Source organism: Saccostrea echinata, unplaced genomic scaffold (assembly GCF_033153115.1).
Source record: "Saccostrea echinata isolate AGI-Se365-2 ecotype Australia unplaced genomic scaffold, CSIRO_AGI_Sech_v1 ptg000016l, whole genome shotgun sequence".
NCBI lineage: Eukaryota > Metazoa > Mollusca > Bivalvia > Ostreida > Ostreidae > Saccostrea > Saccostrea echinata.
The window spans coordinates 6,212,360-6,232,113 of record NW_026889765.1 but is presented as its reverse complement, the minus strand read 5'-3'; the positions used below and the strand labels follow the sequence as shown (position 1 = coordinate 6,232,113).

The 19,754-nt window shown below is 33.3% G+C and overlaps 1 protein-coding gene across 3 annotated transcripts in view; it reads left to right on the top strand.

Annotated features, from left to right (window-relative positions):
• The window catches only part of LOC133188379 (ecdysone receptor-like), a 49,535-nt gene that overhangs the window by 17,458 nt on the left and 12,323 nt on the right, over positions 1 to 19,754 (top strand). For all 3 annotated transcript variants that reach the window (XM_061323768.1, XM_061323770.1, XM_061323769.1), the window contains exons 3-4: positions 5,569 to 5,709; positions 13,319 to 13,641. In XM_061323768.1, coding sequence (XP_061179752.1) covers positions 5,569 to 5,709; positions 13,319 to 13,641 — 464 coding nt within the window. The remainder of the gene's footprint in view (positions 1 to 5,568; positions 5,710 to 13,318; positions 13,642 to 19,754) is intronic.

Genomic DNA, 19,754 nt, shown 5'->3' with positions numbered 1-19,754 from the left:
CTGAACTGACCATAAACTAAAAACAAAGTGAAGTAAAATAAGAAAATTTAACATTTTGAATATCTTGATTTTTATTTAGCAAACATGATAAAGTTTTTGCATATTTGTAAAATATTCAAATTCAAACAATGATGAACTGAACATCTCAAACAAGAATAACTTTAAACAATGAATATAAAACAAATTTTAATCATACATTTAAATAATTTTTACATGTTTAATGAATAAAAGTCAAGATATTCTAAATGTCTGTTCTCGGTTTATGGTCTTGTCATACATGTATCTTCTTTCTGGATCTACATGAGTATGAAGGTATAGACATTAATAGTCTAATTCTCATAATTAAAGAGCTTAAATTTTGTTGTTTAGTCTACTTATTAATAATCATAACATTAGAAAAGTATCTGAAGTCTTAGTTGTTGTCCCCCCCCCCCTTTTTCCACGATTTCTTCTCTCTAACTTTAACTCCATTTATTTATCAAAGTGTATAAATTCGAAAAGAAATCGCAAATACCGTGACGTCTCTCGATCATTGTTAGTATGTGAAATTAAATTAAAAAAAAGTCGGATTATAATTTTTTTTCTATAAATTTTTTGAAAGCTTACTTTCTTTACACGTTCGCTAGATCAGTACTTGCCTATGTTTTATTACAGTCCCTTTGTTTACATTTTAACTCGGTACTCGAATATTAATTCGTGCGGGGTGTCGGGAATTAATGGATGTCGATCTCGATTATTTTTTATCATTAAAACATATTAAATAAAATCCATAATTATAACTGATTTTTATATAATGGTCATTTTATTATTTTTTTTTTTCTCGTTTTGTCAAATTAACTCCTAAATATTAAAAAACTGAAAGTAGCAGGATAGGATAGGATAGGATTAGACTGAAATCACAGGATAGGATTGTGGATGCAGGATTCACGATAGGATAGGATAGGATTGTCAACTTATAGGATAGCAGCACTGTAGATTCTAAACTGTTCAAATCATGATCCCCGGGGGTAGGGCAGGGCCACAATAGGGAATCCAAGTTTTACATTGAAATATATAGGAAAAATCTTTACAAATCTTCTTCTCAAGATCCACTGGGCCAGAAACACTGAAACTTATATAAAGCATCCTGGGGTAGTGTAGAATCTAAATTGTTCAAATCATGATCCCCGGGGGTAGGGCGGGGCCACAGTAGGGAATCCAAGTTTTACATTGAAATATATAGGAAAAATCTTTACAAATCTTCTTCTCAAGAACCACTGGGCCAGAAAAACTGAAACTTATATGGAAGCATCCAGGGGTAGTGTAGATTCTAAACTGCTCAAATCATGACCCCCGGGGGTAGGGCAGGGCCACAGTAGGGAATCCAAGTTTTACATTGAAATATATAGGAAAAATCTTTACAAATCTTCTTCTCAAGAACCACTGGGCCAGAAAAGCTGAAACTTATATGGAAGCATCCTTGGGTAGTGTAGATTCTAAATTGTACAAATCATGACCCCTGGGGGTAGGGCGGGGCCACAATAGGGAATCCAAGTTTTACATTGAAATATATAGGAAAAATCTTTAAAAAATCTTCTTCTCAAGAACCACTGGGCCAGAAATACTGAAACTTATATGGAAGCATCCTTGGGTAGTGTAGATTCTAAATTGTTCAAATCTTGACCCCGGAAGGTAGGGCGGGACACAATAGGGAATCCAAGTTTTACATTGAAATATATAACTTAAAGAAAAATCTTTAAAAATCTTCTTTTCAAGAACCACTGGACCAATAAAGCTGAGACATATTTGGATGCATCCTGAGGTAGTGTAGATTCTAAATTGTTCAAATTTTGACCCCCGGTGGTAGGGCGGGGCCACAATAGGTATATTATAAAAGGGGGAAATCTGGTAAAGAACAGCATGGCCAAAGTTACTCAGGTGAGCGATGTGGCCCATGGGCCTCTTGTTACATTTTTGAGGTGCATTGCTACTTGTGGTCTACCCTCCATGGATTGCATTTACACTGAATCGAGTTGATTCTGTAAACCAACTATTAAGACTTTATATTTATTAGTGGATTTTTCTTGCATATAAAATAAAGTTAATTTACAGTAACTACCCTAAGGCTTATGCATTAATTCGGAAGCAGTGGCCAGTTAAGCCAACTTATTTATTCAAGCAATCAATATAAATCCTGATTAATACTCAATGTACTAAAAACACATTTCATAAGTTATTTTTTATGGTCATGTTACTTCTTTGCTTTCTCCTTGATGATATGTAGATTACTGCATTAGATTACAGCATAAATATTGACAAAGTGCTGCGAGATTACGTACAGCATAAATTGACCTTGGGTTTGATTTACCACTGCTTTCTGGTGGTTTTATAACTGGTTTTTATAACCGTGCCAGATTAATATCTCAGACAAAAAAAAGTTCAAAATGAGAAAGTCACCAAAAAATGTCAATCAAGCTATCACCAGATTATAGGCATGCAATCTAAAAATGAGATATTGTGCATATAATAGCTTTACACAATCAGGGTTTGACACTAATGGTAGCCTACTAGCCCAGGACAACTGAGAATTGACAGTTTAGGTACTGAAAAAGTTATCAAGCTTGCCCTACAGGGCTTCTGCCACACACACACCGAAAAGAAGCAAAACTTCAATCATGTTAATAAAAGAAATGTTAAATGCAAACTCTTGATTTGGTATTAAGGTTTCAGTACTGTAAGTCAGACTAACCAATTTTTTATGACACTTATTTTTCTTGGTTCAAACTATATGAATTTTACTCTTCATCAGAAATATGTTTGAAACTATGAGGTAAAAACAAAGAAAAGCTGAGGCAATACATTGATGAAGATGATTGAAAAATGTCTTTTTACTTGCATTCGTAAATTGACATTATTATATTGCTCTAAACTATTAAGTCAGAATGTGGGATTTGGCATCATTTTCTAAAATTTCTGGGGGAGGACCCCCATACAGCCCCTCCCCCTAGCAAGTGGAGGAAACCCTGTTATGCAACTTGGCCTGCAAGGGTGTTTGGTTGCTAGACAACAAATTCATGAGTGGGAAATCAAAGACTCTATAGGTAAATGTTAGTGTCTACCCCTGACAAACTTTTTACACATAATGATACTATATAAGCACAATATCTGAATTAATGAAGCCTTAAACAGAAACAAATGTGAATTGTCAGTAATTTAGTATCACCCTAAGATTAATTTAAGAAATAAAGTCCGCGTTATCGTGAATGTTGCAGGATAACCTCCGAGGTCGAGAAATGTTGTCTGAAATATAAAAGCCGAGGCGTTAGCCGAGGCTTTTATATTTCAGACAACATTTCGAGACCGAGGAGGTTATCCTGCATCATTCACGACAACAAGGACTTTATTTCTATTCTACTAACGGCTCTAAAATACAGTTGATCGTTTTCTCTATAGAGAAACGAATTAGGTCACCACGTCGCAATTTCGCTGTTCCATTTAACACCAGAGGGTCAATCGATTGCATAAAATGCAGACGATTTCAGCTTTTGCTGGATTAAAAATATCCTTTAATTATTTATAAATTTGCTTGTAACATAGATTGATTAATTTTTATGAATGAAAAATAACAAAACCAGTTGTCTATTTCATTGATTTGATCAGTAAAATCACGGGAGTGTAAATGTTATGGGGAGGTCCGTAGAACAGCCCCACTTGGCTATAAAAACGGATATTTATCAGCCGTTTCAGGCAATACACACGTTTAGACTGCGGAAGACGACATATCGATGTGGTCTAAATAAGTATTAGATTATACAGTGAAATATTTATTTCAACTGTACAGATTTGACATGTGTTTCTGATCTGATAATTTTTTGATGACGTTCGTGATTTATTGGAGAATAATGTCCGCGGCATTTCTTTGATCTCGGCAATTATCGTAGTAGAATTTAAATTATATCTATATATATAGTTATTGTATATGTTTTATTATGATAATTTATGAACCTGAAATAATTCATCTTTGTCTTTATTATTGGCTTATGTTGCAAGGATCCCGTCCTGAACAAATTCACGGAATAATTTAGTTTGACAAGTGGTTTTAATTTCGTTTCTGGAGACATGTAAAATACATCGCCATTTAGATTGCATAAATCATCAATAGATCAACTTGATCATTTGTAACTGGAATAATTTATCAGAATACCATAAACATGATAAGCGCTGCAAAAATCAATTCATAAAAATATCAAAATAATGCACATTCTTTGATTTACATCAATAATTCATGTGTACCTAAAGAGAAGTTTCATTGATATAATCAGTGAATGTCAAGTTATTAACATTGACTAAATAGGAGAGATGCACAGGTAATGATCGACTTCAAATAGCAGCTTTTCTAATGTTTTCTCAACAGTTTAAGGCAAGTAGGCTTTTGTCTGAAGTAGCTGCAGAACTGTAGCTCTCCGAAAAAAAAAAAAAAATTGACAGACCGGAGAGCTACAGTGCCACCCATAGAAAAAACTGTATATTTATTGTGCACAAAAAAGTGCGCTGTTTCTAGATTTATTTCTCTGTATTTTTAAACTGCAATCTCAAAATATTACTGACCGTGTGTTCTTAACAAATTTTTGCACTATTCCCACATCAAAACATTTCCTATAACCCTTGTTTATAGCCCTCCTGGGCCTGAAATTAAGACCATCCAAACTTTCGCCTGTTTATATTGCCATTTTGGGTGGCTAGACAATTTGGCCAAATGCGCTTCGTAAAGATGTCAACTACAAGAGTAGTTGATAGAGGTCTAAGGAGTTTTTTGAAATCGAGCTTTTGTGCAGTTGAGGTAAGAATTTGGAGAAATAAATCAAGAAATGAGTGCAACTTTCTGTGTGCAATAAATACACAGTTTTTTCTGGGTGGCACTGTAGCTCTTCAGTTTGTCAATTTTTTGTTTTGGAGAACTACAGTTCTGCAGCTATGTCTGAAGCTGCAGATTTTTGACAATGTATGAACATCCCAGTAAATTCATAGGCATTCTTATTGATAGATCTGAACTTTATATCTAGAACATTGATATCACAAATACGTTGGATATGTTGAAGTATGGTGAAAACCCAACCGCTTGTGACCTCAACATCTCGGTTCCTCAAATATCTTAAAATTTTGATTTTTTCTTGGCCCAATAATTTCAAGATAACGAGATTTGACTGTATAATTGGTCTGAATTTCACTACAAAGTGGTCTCGTTACTTGGAACTACTTTTGTCTGGATAAGTCAAGCTCATCATTTAGGCTGGGATTGGATTTTGTGAAAGCTTAATTTTTATGTAAACATGGTAAAGTATCAAACTGTTACCTTTTTCTTGAAAATATATTTTCATGGGAATGTAACGTTTGTAATGCTTGATATTTTGAAATTTAAATTTTAGTTTAATTTTAGGTTATAGATACGTAATTTGGAGTCTATGTTAGATTTTTAAATTAAATTTGCAGGTATTTCAAAAATGATCCATGCATTTTCTTTTATTCATTACAAAATTGTAGATTCTGAAATGTACATGTAGCAGTTAAACAACAATATATATTTTTCAGGATTCTTCCGTCGCAGTATTACAAGAGGTGCTACTTACAATTGTAAATATGGCGGAAATTGTGAAATGGACATGTGGATGCGACGGAAATGTCAGTCTTGTCGCCTCAAAAGATGTCGAGAAGTTGGCATGAAAGAAGAATGTATGTAAATTTTAAAAGTTGAAGGGAAATTTCATTACCGTATAAGGGAAATTTTTGCCTCCATTTTATTTTCGCCCTACACACAAGTGGGCAAATTAAAGAGGGACGAATTCAAAGAAGACAGTATAATTTCTTAAAGAGAATTGTGACTGGGCAAATTTGAAATGAGGCAAAATTTTTGCAAGTATGAAAGGGCGAAAATAACCCTGTATACAGTATGTAGATTTTATTAAACAAGAGCTGGTTAAGTAAATTTTAAGTAAGCAAAGGTCCAGTCTGAACCTGTCTATAAAAGCAAAGAAGATGCTTCTTTAATTCCCATAGTATTGAAAGGTTACGACACAATGGATATAATGTTGTTGTTGACAAATACATGCAGTCAAATACGATGGCCGATAGCGGCCGACAATTTACACTAACGTTATGTGTGTGACATGTACAGCATTTTCACTGAAAACTCACTGACACATTACACCTAAAAGGAAAAGTGTACAAAGTGTACAGTGTCAAACAAATTCCGTGTACACTCTACACCAAAGTTATGTGTGTAAAGTGTCAGAAAAACTTTCAGGGACACTCTACATCTAAAGGTGAATCAAGATTCAAAACGGAACCAGACGTGTTTCTTTGCGTTGCTCCCGCAAGGTGCCTCTTGAAGTTCACATAGATCTGGCCCCAAGACCAATAAACTGCGAATAGATTTAAGTCAAAATTTCAAACCAATATAACTTTTGAAATAATTTTGATATTGAAACCAAATTTTCATCATATATTCCAGTTTAAATGTTATATAAAATTGCAAATTTTTAAGCAACAATATAAAAAAAAATTCAAGATGCTAAAAAATCAAAATTTTGACTTAGGTCTATTCTCATTTTATGGTTTTGGGGCCTGAGGAAATGCTGGCAAATTAAGTTCTTTGGTAAATAATCAGTAAAGAGCAAAATTAGTATTTTATGAAAGGTTTAAAAGGGTCATCAATTAAATTACAGGTACTTAATCAGATCATGATAATAACTATCGAAAATGCTATTTAGGACACAGCTTGGAAAACGGATCAGTCTGCCAGTAGGAGAGGTACATCAGCATTCAAATTTTCCAGTCAAAAAATGGAAAGCGATAATTATCACACAATATAAAACAATTCTTGTTTTCATTTCACATTGTAAATATTACTGCTAAGTAAAAGAAAATGATTCACTATATATATTTTGAAATGTATTATAACCTTTCATCCATATTTACTAGAAACAAGATTTTTCACTTCCAGAACTATATGAACTGTTTGATATCTTCTACTGGACAGACGCATTTATTTAGCCATTTCCTTATAGCGAAAATATAAATAAAAATTACTTCAGGTTTATGTGAACATCAAGAGGCACTTTGAGGGAGCAGCACGATAAAGAAACATTGGATCTGTTTTGAATCTTGATATCACCTTTAGGTGTAGAGTGTACATGAAAGTTTTACTGACATTTTACACATAAAACGTTGGTGTAGAGTGTACATGAAATTTGCTTTGACACTGTACACTTTGTACACTTTTCCTTTTGGGTGTAATGTGTCAGTGAGTTTTCATTGAAAATGCTGTACATGTTACACACATAACGTTAGTGTAAATTGACGGCCGCTATCGGCCATCGTAGTCAAACCTGTCTTCGACGACATGCACTGGGAGACAAATTTTGTGTCAGATTAGAACAGGGTGTCAGATTGTACAGTGTTAAGATCATGGGAAATAGTAAAATTGGACTGAAGATTAAGGATTGAATTCACAGTGATTTAGATTTTTTTAAAACATGGATATAACTAGTGCTTTTGAAAGAAAATAATTACAATGCATAAAGATCTTAGCATATGTCTAGTAAATTTTTGAAAAGTTTGGATCTTTATCAAATGTTAAAAAAATAAACTTGAAACAAATATGAGCTAACAGCTTTGCACTTTAACAAAAGAATGTTCATCTAAATGTTTTACTCCAATATTTTTTTTTACTATATGCATTAAACATCTGCAAGTTATGATTATTCTAAAAGCAGAGAGGCTTAGTTTGCATTGCAAATAAACATCCATAAGTTAATTTGTTAAGGAATTATTCCACAAGTGTTGGTCTGACCAACCTCATTCCTGCTGTTTTGCTAGACATGAATGATGCATTTGAGAATTATGTAACCTGTAATGTTTAACATGATGTTAATAATATGAAGATTAGTTTTATTTTTAATATCCAATGCTTGGGTCTTGTTTGGATGTGAAGCAGTATGTTTCAGTTAATCCTCTTGTTCCTCAGTTTATCATGTTTATAGTACATAGATTAAGTTACTTATATTACAAGAATTGACCAATAAGCCCTGATTTAAATCAACTGTCTGACTCTAAGACTTCAGATACAGTCCCTGAAACGTTCTACTTTCCCACTTGAACGGTGAGCGAACGCTGAACGAACGGTGAACGAACGCTGAACGAACGCAGAGCGAACGGTGAGTGAACGATGTGTGAACGCTGAACGCAACTTGGTGAACGATGTGTGAACGGTGAACGGTGAGCGAACGCAGAACGCGAACGGAGCGCAAACGCGAACGCAAAGTGAACGGTGAACGAACGGTGAACGCAAGATGAACGATATATTCGGAATGCCTCTGATCTTTTCCTTGCATTGAAACTATTTTATTGTATTATAATGTCAGGTGCAAAAAAAAAACAAAACAAAACAAAACAAAACAAAACAAAAAAAAAAAAACAAAAAAAAAAAAACAAAAAAAAACAAAAAAAACAAAAAAAAACAAAAAAACAAAAACAAATAATATATAAGTAAACAAATTAATGAATGAATAAATAAGTCAATAAAATAAATTCTCCAAAATTGTCCTAAGAAAGACGATGCATGCACATTAAGTTTTTAATCACACGATTTTTATCGCATTTAAACATTGCAATTTTTGCCGAACGCTGAAGTATAAAAGATATTGTTTTTAGTTGGAAAATAAAAATGTTTATTCTTATTTGATAACAAATCAGAGAAAACTTATGATATATAGAATGAATAAAAGCGGTTGTAACTTATATTCATATATATATATCTTCGTGTCAAGGCGATTTCGTGTAAAGTAATGAAAAAAAAATTAATTACATTTATACGCTCGTATTTTAGATTTTTAATACAATAATATATTATGTGTCATTTCTATTTTTCAATATGATTTATTGAGCAGACGTCTACATGTATCTCTAGATGGCCGTGATTATTCTCGGACAAGATGATACAAAGATACATATTCATATTATTTGTTATAAATTCAATTTTCAGAACATGATATTTAAGTAATATGGTGTTATAGTTTTTATTAAACAGACAAGAGAGAGAGAGAGAGAGAGAGAGAGAGAGAGAGAGAGAGAGTACTATTCAGTTTTAGCCCCCCCCCCTCCTTTCAGGCTTCACCAAATGTTTGTACCTATATCAAACAAAAACTCTGAATTTTTTTTTCTAAATATATCAGACAGTGAAAGTAACTTTTTTTTTTTATCAACAAATCATATCCATTTGTTTGACAGTCATACTCGTTTTTGTTTTCCTGCTTCAAGTTCACACGAAGTCCACGTGCTTGTCCTGTCAATCAAAATCAATCGACACTGTACAGGTGTGAAAGTTTCGTCACATCGAAGACGAAGTGCGAGTATTTCCAACAAGCTATAACATTTATTTTTATCATTTCTAGATTTGATTCCAATATTTGAATAATAAATTAGTAAAATACATTGGGCATTAACACTTGAATGTGAAACATACTCTCTGCCAATTTCAAATACCACCGACGACACGTGTACATTTTGATCTACTATTATTTTGTGACTTTTTTAGATGCATGTTTGATTTGAGACTGAAATTTTTGTTCTAAAAAAGACCGTACCTTTTTTTTTTTAAATGTTAATTAAAATATTCTGGAAATACGGTACTGACTAAGTCACCGATTTAGGGGGAAAGGGGGGGGGTATTAATCATATCGAATGGCAAACATATAAAGTTACGGTGAAGAAAGATTTTTTTTTCTCTATAACTCTAGACTTTACATATTACAGTAGAGAAATTCTGTAGTGCATTACATTTTAATTAAATATTTCCTTTAACCACACTATCATTTTAATTCGTTCTTAAGATAATAAATTAACAGGATATCCGCAGTACTATGTATAACTCTCAGAACTAGTTCTATTATATTTTCTGTAGTAATTGAAAAAAAAAGCGTAATAGAAATAAATATTTTCGTAATTTTGCTGTGTAATTATTTGACTTGAATAATTATATCTCCATTAACGATTTGTCGTCTTTAACAAAACAACAAAATGTTGCAGTGCTTGAAGTATTTGCACATTGCCATTAGTTAAATTTAACATTTCAACATCGTTCTTCATAGGTACAGAATGTGCTTGTAACAACATTTATTTTCCAGAGTAATTTAATAAATAACCTAACAGCAAAGTTAGAATAATAAAAATATATATCGTAGATATTTTTCCTCATGAAATAATGATTCTTCAAACACGATATGTCAGTTAATAAATTAAAAAAAACCTGTAACTCCCTAACTACAAAAAGATAAGTCCTTTCACTTCGGAGTTCCGAATGACAATGAAAACTGAACGATAGGTGAACGCTGAACGCAAGGTGAACGCAAAGTGAACGGAACGAAGAGCGAACGCTGAACGCTTTGTGAACGGTGAACGCGAGCGCACGGTGAACGGTGAACGCAAAACTGTGAACGGAGAGCGAACGGTGAACGCACGGTGAACGAACGGTGAACGCACGCTGAACGAACGGTGAACGAACGGTGAGCGAACGGAAAAATGGGAAAGTAGAACGTTTCAGGGACTGTAATAAGGTGAAACTGATTTTCGGCCCCCAGAAAAGTTTTACATATAAGCACATGTCTGCTCTACCTTTCAAGGGCTCTTCAATGATTTTTATTTTTTTAACAGAGTCTTAGCTCTCTTTTTCCAATACTTAGAAAACTGACATGCTGTGAATCTCAGATGCAAGATTAAATTTCCCAGCTGTCAGATTTGACACAGCTTGTAGACTGTCTTATAAAAATTAGATATGTGATCTACATATCATGCAGGGTTGGCTTATTCACTAATATCTGCAAGGTAATAGGATTAGTTAGTTACATTTATTTATCATAGCCAAGACAGGGGACAGTTTTTATATGAGAGACTTCTCAATAAGGGAGAGCTGTCAGATTTTACAAGAAAAACATGTTCAGTCCTAGATACTGGACATATCATTTTTGCCTCATTTGGTTTTAGATAAGTCTGCATAGTTATTTAAAAGAGGAAAGGCAACATTTATATTTTTGGTACACATGTAGAATTTTGAGGACAAAATACATGTATACAGTAAAACACAGTTATAACGAACATGCTTATAATGAATTGATGATTATTATAAAGTGATTTTCATTCCCCTTGGCTTTTAAATGTAATGTGAACTTAACGGATATAATGATCGAATTACATTTTTAATGAAGCAAAATTGTCCATCCCTGGCACTTTGTTATAAGCGTGTTTCACTGTACAGTGTTTGTTAAAAATCAGAGATGCTTTCAATCCCATTTAGTGCTTGATTGAAATTGTTTAAATTTCACAAATACAGAAATAAATTTTTATTAAGAAGTTCTTTAAGATATATTTTTTTGAATTTATGTTCCTTTTAGAATATTTTACTCTTATTTGCATGGCACTAAAGGAGGGCATCAAAATTAATAATTTGATAGGGAAAATTTTTTTTTAAAATATTGTTAAAATTGACCACAATTCATTTACTAGGTGAAAAAACTTTATGTAGAATTGCAGAAATTAAGCACTCGATGAACTTTGGACTATAACGGAGTTATTATGAACAGGAAGTATATGAGTTCTTTTTTGCATATATATGTACGGAGCAAGAAATTCATCGTTACCATTTATAAAACACATAATATATATTGATCAAATACCTAAGGCATGAATTACACAGAATGTTCTCTGTTTTGAAATTATTCCACAGATAAACTGTTCTAGAAACACTACAGGGGACAAGCTACTTAATGTACTTGTGTTTTTTTTTAATCTCTGATCAAATGGCATCCTTCAACTGACACAATAAACTAGAAAAAAACGAGGCTCAATTTTTATAGTGATTGCAGTTCACAAATAGAAAAAAAAGTATTGCTGCCTCGATCATTTATATGTTTTACCTTTATTAGATAAGATTATTGTTCAAAAAATTCTGATATTAACTTATTATAGGAATGTAAAACTGTGATAATGCCTTAATTATCATGCTTTTCTAAAAACTTTTATTGTTGCTTTTTTTTTTTATCTAAATTTGAATTTAGATATTGATAAATTTAATTTTTGTTGTACATTTGATGTCTCGTCATCATGGTCATACTGATGCTTTAGTTAATGGCACTAGTAAGGATGTACATTAATCTCTTACGTGTGCTGGAAATTGCCTGTCATAAATCCTTTGCTTAGTCAACTGGGTATCCTTCATCAATATCACTTCCTGTTTTGACACAATCCTTGAAGTTCGCTTCAGGGTGTAAATTTCAGAAAACTTCAAATTGAGAAAGTAATTATATCATAAAATGAATATTTTAATGAGCAAAAACATTAGCTTGAACAAGAAAATATTTTGCTATTTTTAACACCCCCCCCCCCCCTTCTGCCATCCAACCAATCAGTCAAGGTCTTCGTAGACCTGTATAGGCATGGCAGATTATTTGTTGGTGCAAGATTCCTTTGACCGAGCAGAAAAAATTCTTGTCACTTTTACAATAAACAATAAATATGTAATAGGTTTGTCACCTTACATAAATGCATGAAAATCCTGAAATCCTGAGAAGACTTTCATCAGAACATATTAATGTTATCCTTGACAACTTCCAGTAAAAAGTTTGTTAGATATATCTTCAACATATTTGTTACATACATTTTAAAGACATAACAGATTCCAAGTTTTCATATTTTGCATAGAGATCTACAAACCACTCTTTTTGCATGTCACGTACGTTTAAAGGGCTACACGTCATATATTGAATGAGATAAATAGAACATCTATAATTTTGTGATTTTATATATCTGCTTTATCCAACTTGTTGAAATGGTGAATATTAATTTTTGTTTGACAAGCTTCTCAAATATACACCATTTCAACTCACTGGATAAAGCAAGTATAAATCAAATCACACAATATAGGATATATCCTCTATATATTTTGCCCAAGGAAATATGACCCTACATGGACGATGACAATGAATTGGCAAGTACAACTGCACCTTTTTAATCTGGATTTTTGTGCTCCCAAGAATTTAATTTTGCAGATTAAGGAAGCATCCAGATCACATACTTGATATCTATAAATATAAATTGTCCTCCACAAATTTGGCCCTGAAGGTAAAGTGTCCAAATTATTGATGTCTGGATTAACTTAAGTCCACTGTACATTTTCTTCTAGTTTGTTAGATTCTGATGAAAACTTGCTAAGCCAAATAGCTAAAATATAAGTTGGTGAAAAAAGTAGACTAGGTGCTTAATGACTCTATACTTTCATTCTTCTGTGTAGGTCTCCTGTCAGAAGAACAGTGTAAAGCTAGAGACGCAAGAAGGAAAGCCAAACAACGATATACTCAAAATGTTCAGGAAGACAGACCCGAAAAGAAGCCAGCCTTAAACACGGAATGTAATTCAAACTCAGGGGAGGGGTTTGAGAACAAAGCTTCCAGTGCACCGGAGGTTAAGTTCTCTTCCACGCTATCACCTTATGCCATTATAGACACTCGGCCTATTCACTCAGTCTCAGAAGACACACGGAAGCTGATTGAGAAACTGGTCAAACTTCAGGACAAATATGAGTTTCCTGAGGAGTCCAAAGTTGACGATGCTATAGTAAGTGGGCTCTATAGGTTTTTAGGAAAACATAAACCCAAGGCTTTTGATTCTAATGTGTACCAGAAACATAAGTACCAGCAACAAAGTGAAACAGCTTAATATCATCTAAAACTGTTTATAAGTAAATTGGTCTGCATGGACCCAATGGTTGTAGGGTCAGGTCTAGTAAAAAATGTTTGAAGTAGTTCAACTGCTCTATTACTCCAAAAAGTAAATGTTGAACACTATTTTTTTTTTTAATATAATTATGCTTACAGTAAATCTTGGTTATTAAGAACTCTGTTAAAATGAAATCTTGGATACAAGGAATTTTTTTTATGAATTCCCCATTTAACTTTTTACTATATGTTACTCAAAAGGATATAAAGAATCTCAGATGAAATATGGAGATAACGAACAGTATTCAAGCTCAAAGTTCATTAAAACAATACAAATCGGGAGCAGAGCAAACACGGGCCTCCAAAAAACAGAGGTAGGACCAGGTGCCGTGGAGGAGTGAGCATCCCCTGCCGACCGGTCACGCCAGCCGTGTGCTCCTTGTCATGATCGGAAAAATCCCTCGACAGTTCAGTGTATAAATAATGGCCTAACACAACAGATATAAGAAAGTAACACATATATGATGTCCCAGTGATTTCCTTGTAACCATGCAAGTTTTACCATATATTAGAAGGAATTTTAAAGCTTACTTTGCTGTCAAGAGAGTATTTAATTTGTTGCCTATGGGTTTTTTTTGAATTGCAAATTTTTGTTCATTTAATTGGTAAAAGCCTGATTTGTAAGGAGTGATTCTACAAAGATTCGATAAATAATTAACTCTAACAGATATCTAAAAGATAAAAATGCATGCTAGAGTTTACCAAAAACTAAACATAACCATCTACAGTATTAATTTGGAATCTGTAATAACTTTATGTACAATGTAGAAAAATAAATGCTAGGCATGTAAGATCAATTTTGAAAGTATAAAGAAAAAAATTGGCAACTTACCTGAAAAAATGTTGTACCTAGCTAACTAAAAAGAGGAGAATTCTCTAAACTACAAATGTTATTATGGGGGGGGGGGGGATCTATTAACTTGGGGGAAGGGGGGGAGGGAGAGGCAACCGTTTAATGAAATTTTTATACTGCATTAATTGTGTAAATTTGGGTTCGGAAAAAAATGATATGCCTGGATGTTATATTCACCTGGGTGAATGTCAACTGCAAGTGAAACAACTTTCAAGAACTATTTGTGTCTATTTGGAAGTTCACTTTTTTTTAGTCCAGTGTAGCATAAAATAAATCCTTAGGTTCACCTTGAAGATCATGTGCAGGTGAGCTAATGTCTACAATGCTGGGTCTCAGCCAATATGAGAGCTAGGAATTATTCAATCAAATAATAAATGCTATTATCTCTAATGATATACCCCATGTGAATTATGTAGTTTTTTTTTAAGTAATATTAAGCTAAAAATAAATCCAAAATAAGTTTCACACAGAGAGGAAGTATTGACTCACCTAATAGAAAGTTGTTTTATCAGATTCTATAGTTGTGCAAATCAATAGGAAGCTATCTAGCTAAAGACTTGTGACAATCATTCCTTGCTTCGGCACCTGAGACCATTTCTAATGTCGATAGGGATTAGAGGCGAAGGTTGTGAATTTATTAAGGTCTATCAATCAATAAGTTACTGGCTTGTTTGGAAAAGTCGTTGTTTCTGCAGGCAACAGGTTTTGAGTGTGATTGTATATATTTATTTACATCATTTGAATGGATCATTACGTAATTAACTGTACATGCAATGCCTTTGCAAAAAAAAAAAAAAAAGGGAGAAACAGAAAAACAAACAAATGAAAAACAAGATGTGTTTGTAAAACACTTCTGCCCCTGTATGGCAACTTATAGGAAAGGTTAAACTTTCTCAAATGCCAATCAAATATGTTGGTACCCAAAGTAAGGTCTTGTCTTGAGGAATATACCCTGTGAAATATGAAATCCCTAGCAGCAACGATTGAATAGATATGGAAAGGGTTAAAGTTTTTCAAATGTAAGTCTAACATCAAGGTCAAGATCAAATGGTCAAAATTAATGGTGCGCAAGGAAAGGCATTCTCACATGAAATATACATGTGAAATATTAGAGTCGTAGCACCAATCATTCAAAAGTTATGGCCAAGGTTAAAGTTTTCCAAAAGTAGGTCAAACTTCAAGGTCAAAGAGTCAAAGTTGTTGGTATCCAAATGAAGGTCTTGCCACAAGGATTACATATGTGAAGTATGAAAGCCATAGCACAAACCGTTCAAAAGTTATGGCCAAGGTTGAAGTTTTGCAAAAGTAGGTCAAACTCCGAGGTCAAGGTCAAAGAGTCAAAGTTGTTGGTATCCAAAGGAAGGCATTGTCACAAGGATTACACATGTGAAGTATGAAAGCCCTAGCTCCAATTGTTCAAAAGTTATGGCCAAGGTTAAAGTTGGATAAAATTTTACAAAACTGGGTCAAACTCCAAGGTCAAGGTCAAAAGGTCAAATATGATGGTACCCAAAGAAAGGTCTTGTTACAAGGAATACACGTGTGAAATATGAAAGTAATAGCTCCAACCAATCAAAAGCTATGGGCAAGGTTAAAGTTTTTGCGGACAGACAGACAGATGGACGGACAGGGCAAAAACTATAAGCCCCCAAATCTTCGATACGGGGGCATAAAAATTAAACATTTTATTGCATTTCTTGGAGACCTGCAACTAAGAAATTAAAGATGACTGAATGCTTTTAAAACATACATGGGTTGTGTTCACCGTTCAACCAATGGTAAAAATGTTGTCAGTACTGATGGTGCCATTGGTACCATTTTTTGACATTGGTAGTATTGGTTGCCTTGGAACTGTGAACAGATTTTTGTTAGCCATTAATTGGTAGGTATATTGACAATGGTAACCATTGGATACTAATAGTAACCATTGGATACTAATGGTAACCAGTGGATGTCAATGGTTACCAGTGGATGCTAATGGTTACCTGTGAGTTAAGTGACATGACTTCAAATGACTCATGTTCAATTTGCTCAATTACTTGTTATATAAATTTTTTCAAATGTTAGTCCTTAGATATGGCAAGCACCAATGTGTACCGCAAGTTTATCAATTTATTGAAATGACCATCTCTCAGTATTATATAGATGAAATATATTTTACATCTTCCCCCTCCCCTTTCAATGTCAACTGCATTTAAAATGTCCCACTGACATTCGTGTGCACTGTGTTTGACGCCATTTTGAGGGTATCTGCACTAATGAACGAAAGTCTCTCGCTGCCAATGATACCGCAAATGTGGTTGGCCTGCAAAAACGTCTACCAATGGTAACTACCTTTGGTAAACGTTGGCACCATAATGGTACACCAACGGTGATTAAAAATGCCAACAGTAACCATTGGGAGAACTGTGAATGCATCCATGGTCTTTGTTTTGCACTGTAATTTATTTGAAAGAAGGCTTTGTCAAGGGCCCTTGAAAGATTGATGCTTTTTAAGGACCTTCTACACTAAAGCAAAACATTTTTTTGGATATTTGAGAAAATTATATATACTCGCCTATAAGTCGGTCCGCCTATAAGTCGGTTGTATTTTTTTAGGTTATTTTGGAGGGATATGTCATTGACCCGCTTATAAGTCGGTGTAACTTTTGCCAGAATCGCTTGACAATTTCAAAACAATGCTCCGATGTTTTAACCTGTTTTCGATTAATATTTTTAGAAATGAAGCCTACATTTTATTTTTAAATCATTAAGAAAAATACATAATGCACACCTAAGATAGAAATAAAATTATTAAAATATGTAAATACTTGTACTTTATGTATAATCTTAGAAAACATGAATGATATAATATATCCAGACTTTGTTCAACGATAAGCATGGGAAATGTTTATAAAATACTACATTTTGCCGTCCAGAAAAATACTAATCTTTTTATGACTCGCTTATAAGTCGAACAAAGTGTTTTAGACCAAAATTTAACTCCCAAAAATCCGACTTATAGGCGAGTATATGCGGTACTTGTGTAAATTTATGCAACTGTATTCTTATTATTAGCATTAAAATCACACTGAAATCCTCATTAAAAATTAAATAAATTGTAAAAGTAAATTTTAGTCATAAGTTCTTTTGTAAAATGTGGCCCAAGCATTTTTCCCAAGGAAAAATGTCCATAGACAAGAAAGAGCATGTATAGATGAACAAAAATCACTCATCTGCCAATTGTTAAGTGGGGAGAATACAAGCAAAGGAAGTGTTCAGTCAATTTTATAATCGTGGTCTGAGAAAAAATGCTAAGAATGCTTGGATTGATTACAAATTGAGTAATACACTATAGATTTTAATTTATTTGATATTAGTTCCAAGAGCAGATTACTCTACTGCATAAAAATACCACAAAATCAGAACCCTTTAGGTGCAGTGTGGAGAACATTCTCAAGGTTTTGTGAAGGGCAAATTTTCTTAGGCCCTTTGATCTGTTAGGAGACCACAACTTAGATATTTGTCGCAACTAATTAAGTACATTCGTGATCAGAAATATTTTTTTTATTGGTTTAAATTAAGGCTTGCAATCACAATTATTAAAGATCTTTGATCCAATTTCCATTTTTTGTAATACGTATGATTTAATTCTAATTGTAAGGCACTGTTTGATTGGATAAAAAATTTACTTTATATTGTATGAAACTGTGTTCCCTACGTCACAATAACGTGCATCAACATGATCAAAAACGTATCAATCTGCCTGACATTACATTTAAATTATGTACAATTTGAAGTCATTTATTAGGGCAATCATCTTATTTTCTTCCACTAAATGAATGAAAAATTAAATGATAAGGAATGAAATGAATAGCTAACCAATTTATACAGTTTAAGCTGGTCTTTGCCTAGAGTGGTCTTTTCTTAGCACAGTGTTATAGGCTGTACATGACATCATAGTTGAGTGGTTGAGATGTCATAGCTTAGCAATTGTGAGGTTGAAAACATTGTGATATGGATATTAGCAATATTTACTGTTTTAGTCTCTATCAAGATGGTTTAGTTACTATATCTTATGACAGGCCAAAAATCATTTTTACTTACTTTGATGTCCTTTCACACTGTGACAGAATATCATTTTGGTGTCCTTTCACACTGAAAGAATATCACTTTTACTGGTATTCAATAAATAAATCACAGTATTTCACTATTGAAAATGTAATAAATGCATATATATCCTGTTATTCAGACTTGCTAGCTTTCAATGTTCTAAGGTGTGAGGTAATGTAATTAAGTTTAGGTTCATTAGGATGCTGTCTAATTAAGTTAAGCTTCAATGTGTGGTTCATCAGGATGCTTGAAAATTTAAAGTTGGTAAATATATAAAGCAACATATAAATGCAGTGATTCTTATTTTCACTACCATCATTAATTTATGTAATAATATATTTCTTGTCACGAAAAGTTTTGCCTTCACATTTAGTAATTCTAGACAGGTATTTATGATCTAACATATGTCAAAGGTGTGCAAAGTAATTAAGGTCAGTAAAACTGGGTCACCAATCAGGTTAGTGTCTTGAATGAAATTGAAATGGAACAAAAAAAAATGTTAACCAGTCAGGGGTGAGACTGAAATCCGTCATTTTTGAAAAATGATGGATAAGCGTCATATTTACTAAGTACGTATTTTCGTCATTTTTGTCAATATGACTTACTATCGTCATATTTTCTTTTTCAACTTAATTCTTCTATCCTGGTTACATGAAAGCGAAATTTGAATTCACCGCTGAAAGAAGAGTGTTTACGCAAGTTTCATTTCATCCGGGTCACTAATTACTGCCGACCACATGCGTTAGAACATCAACATGGAAGGTGAAAGTTATTATTTAGCGGTAAAATGTCGAATTTTGGTAGAACTAATTCGCCATTTTTACATGGCTTTTAGCCCTATAAAAACATATAGTACACCGTCTGGAAGAATATGTACTTGTAGAGAAAAGTCTCGACAAAAAGTTAAAGCCATAAAAAAGTAGTGCGCCCCGTAAAACAAGCGAGATATTTCAGTGCGCCCAGACCCTCCATTTTGAAAAAAGACGGAATATCGTCATTTTCGTCTT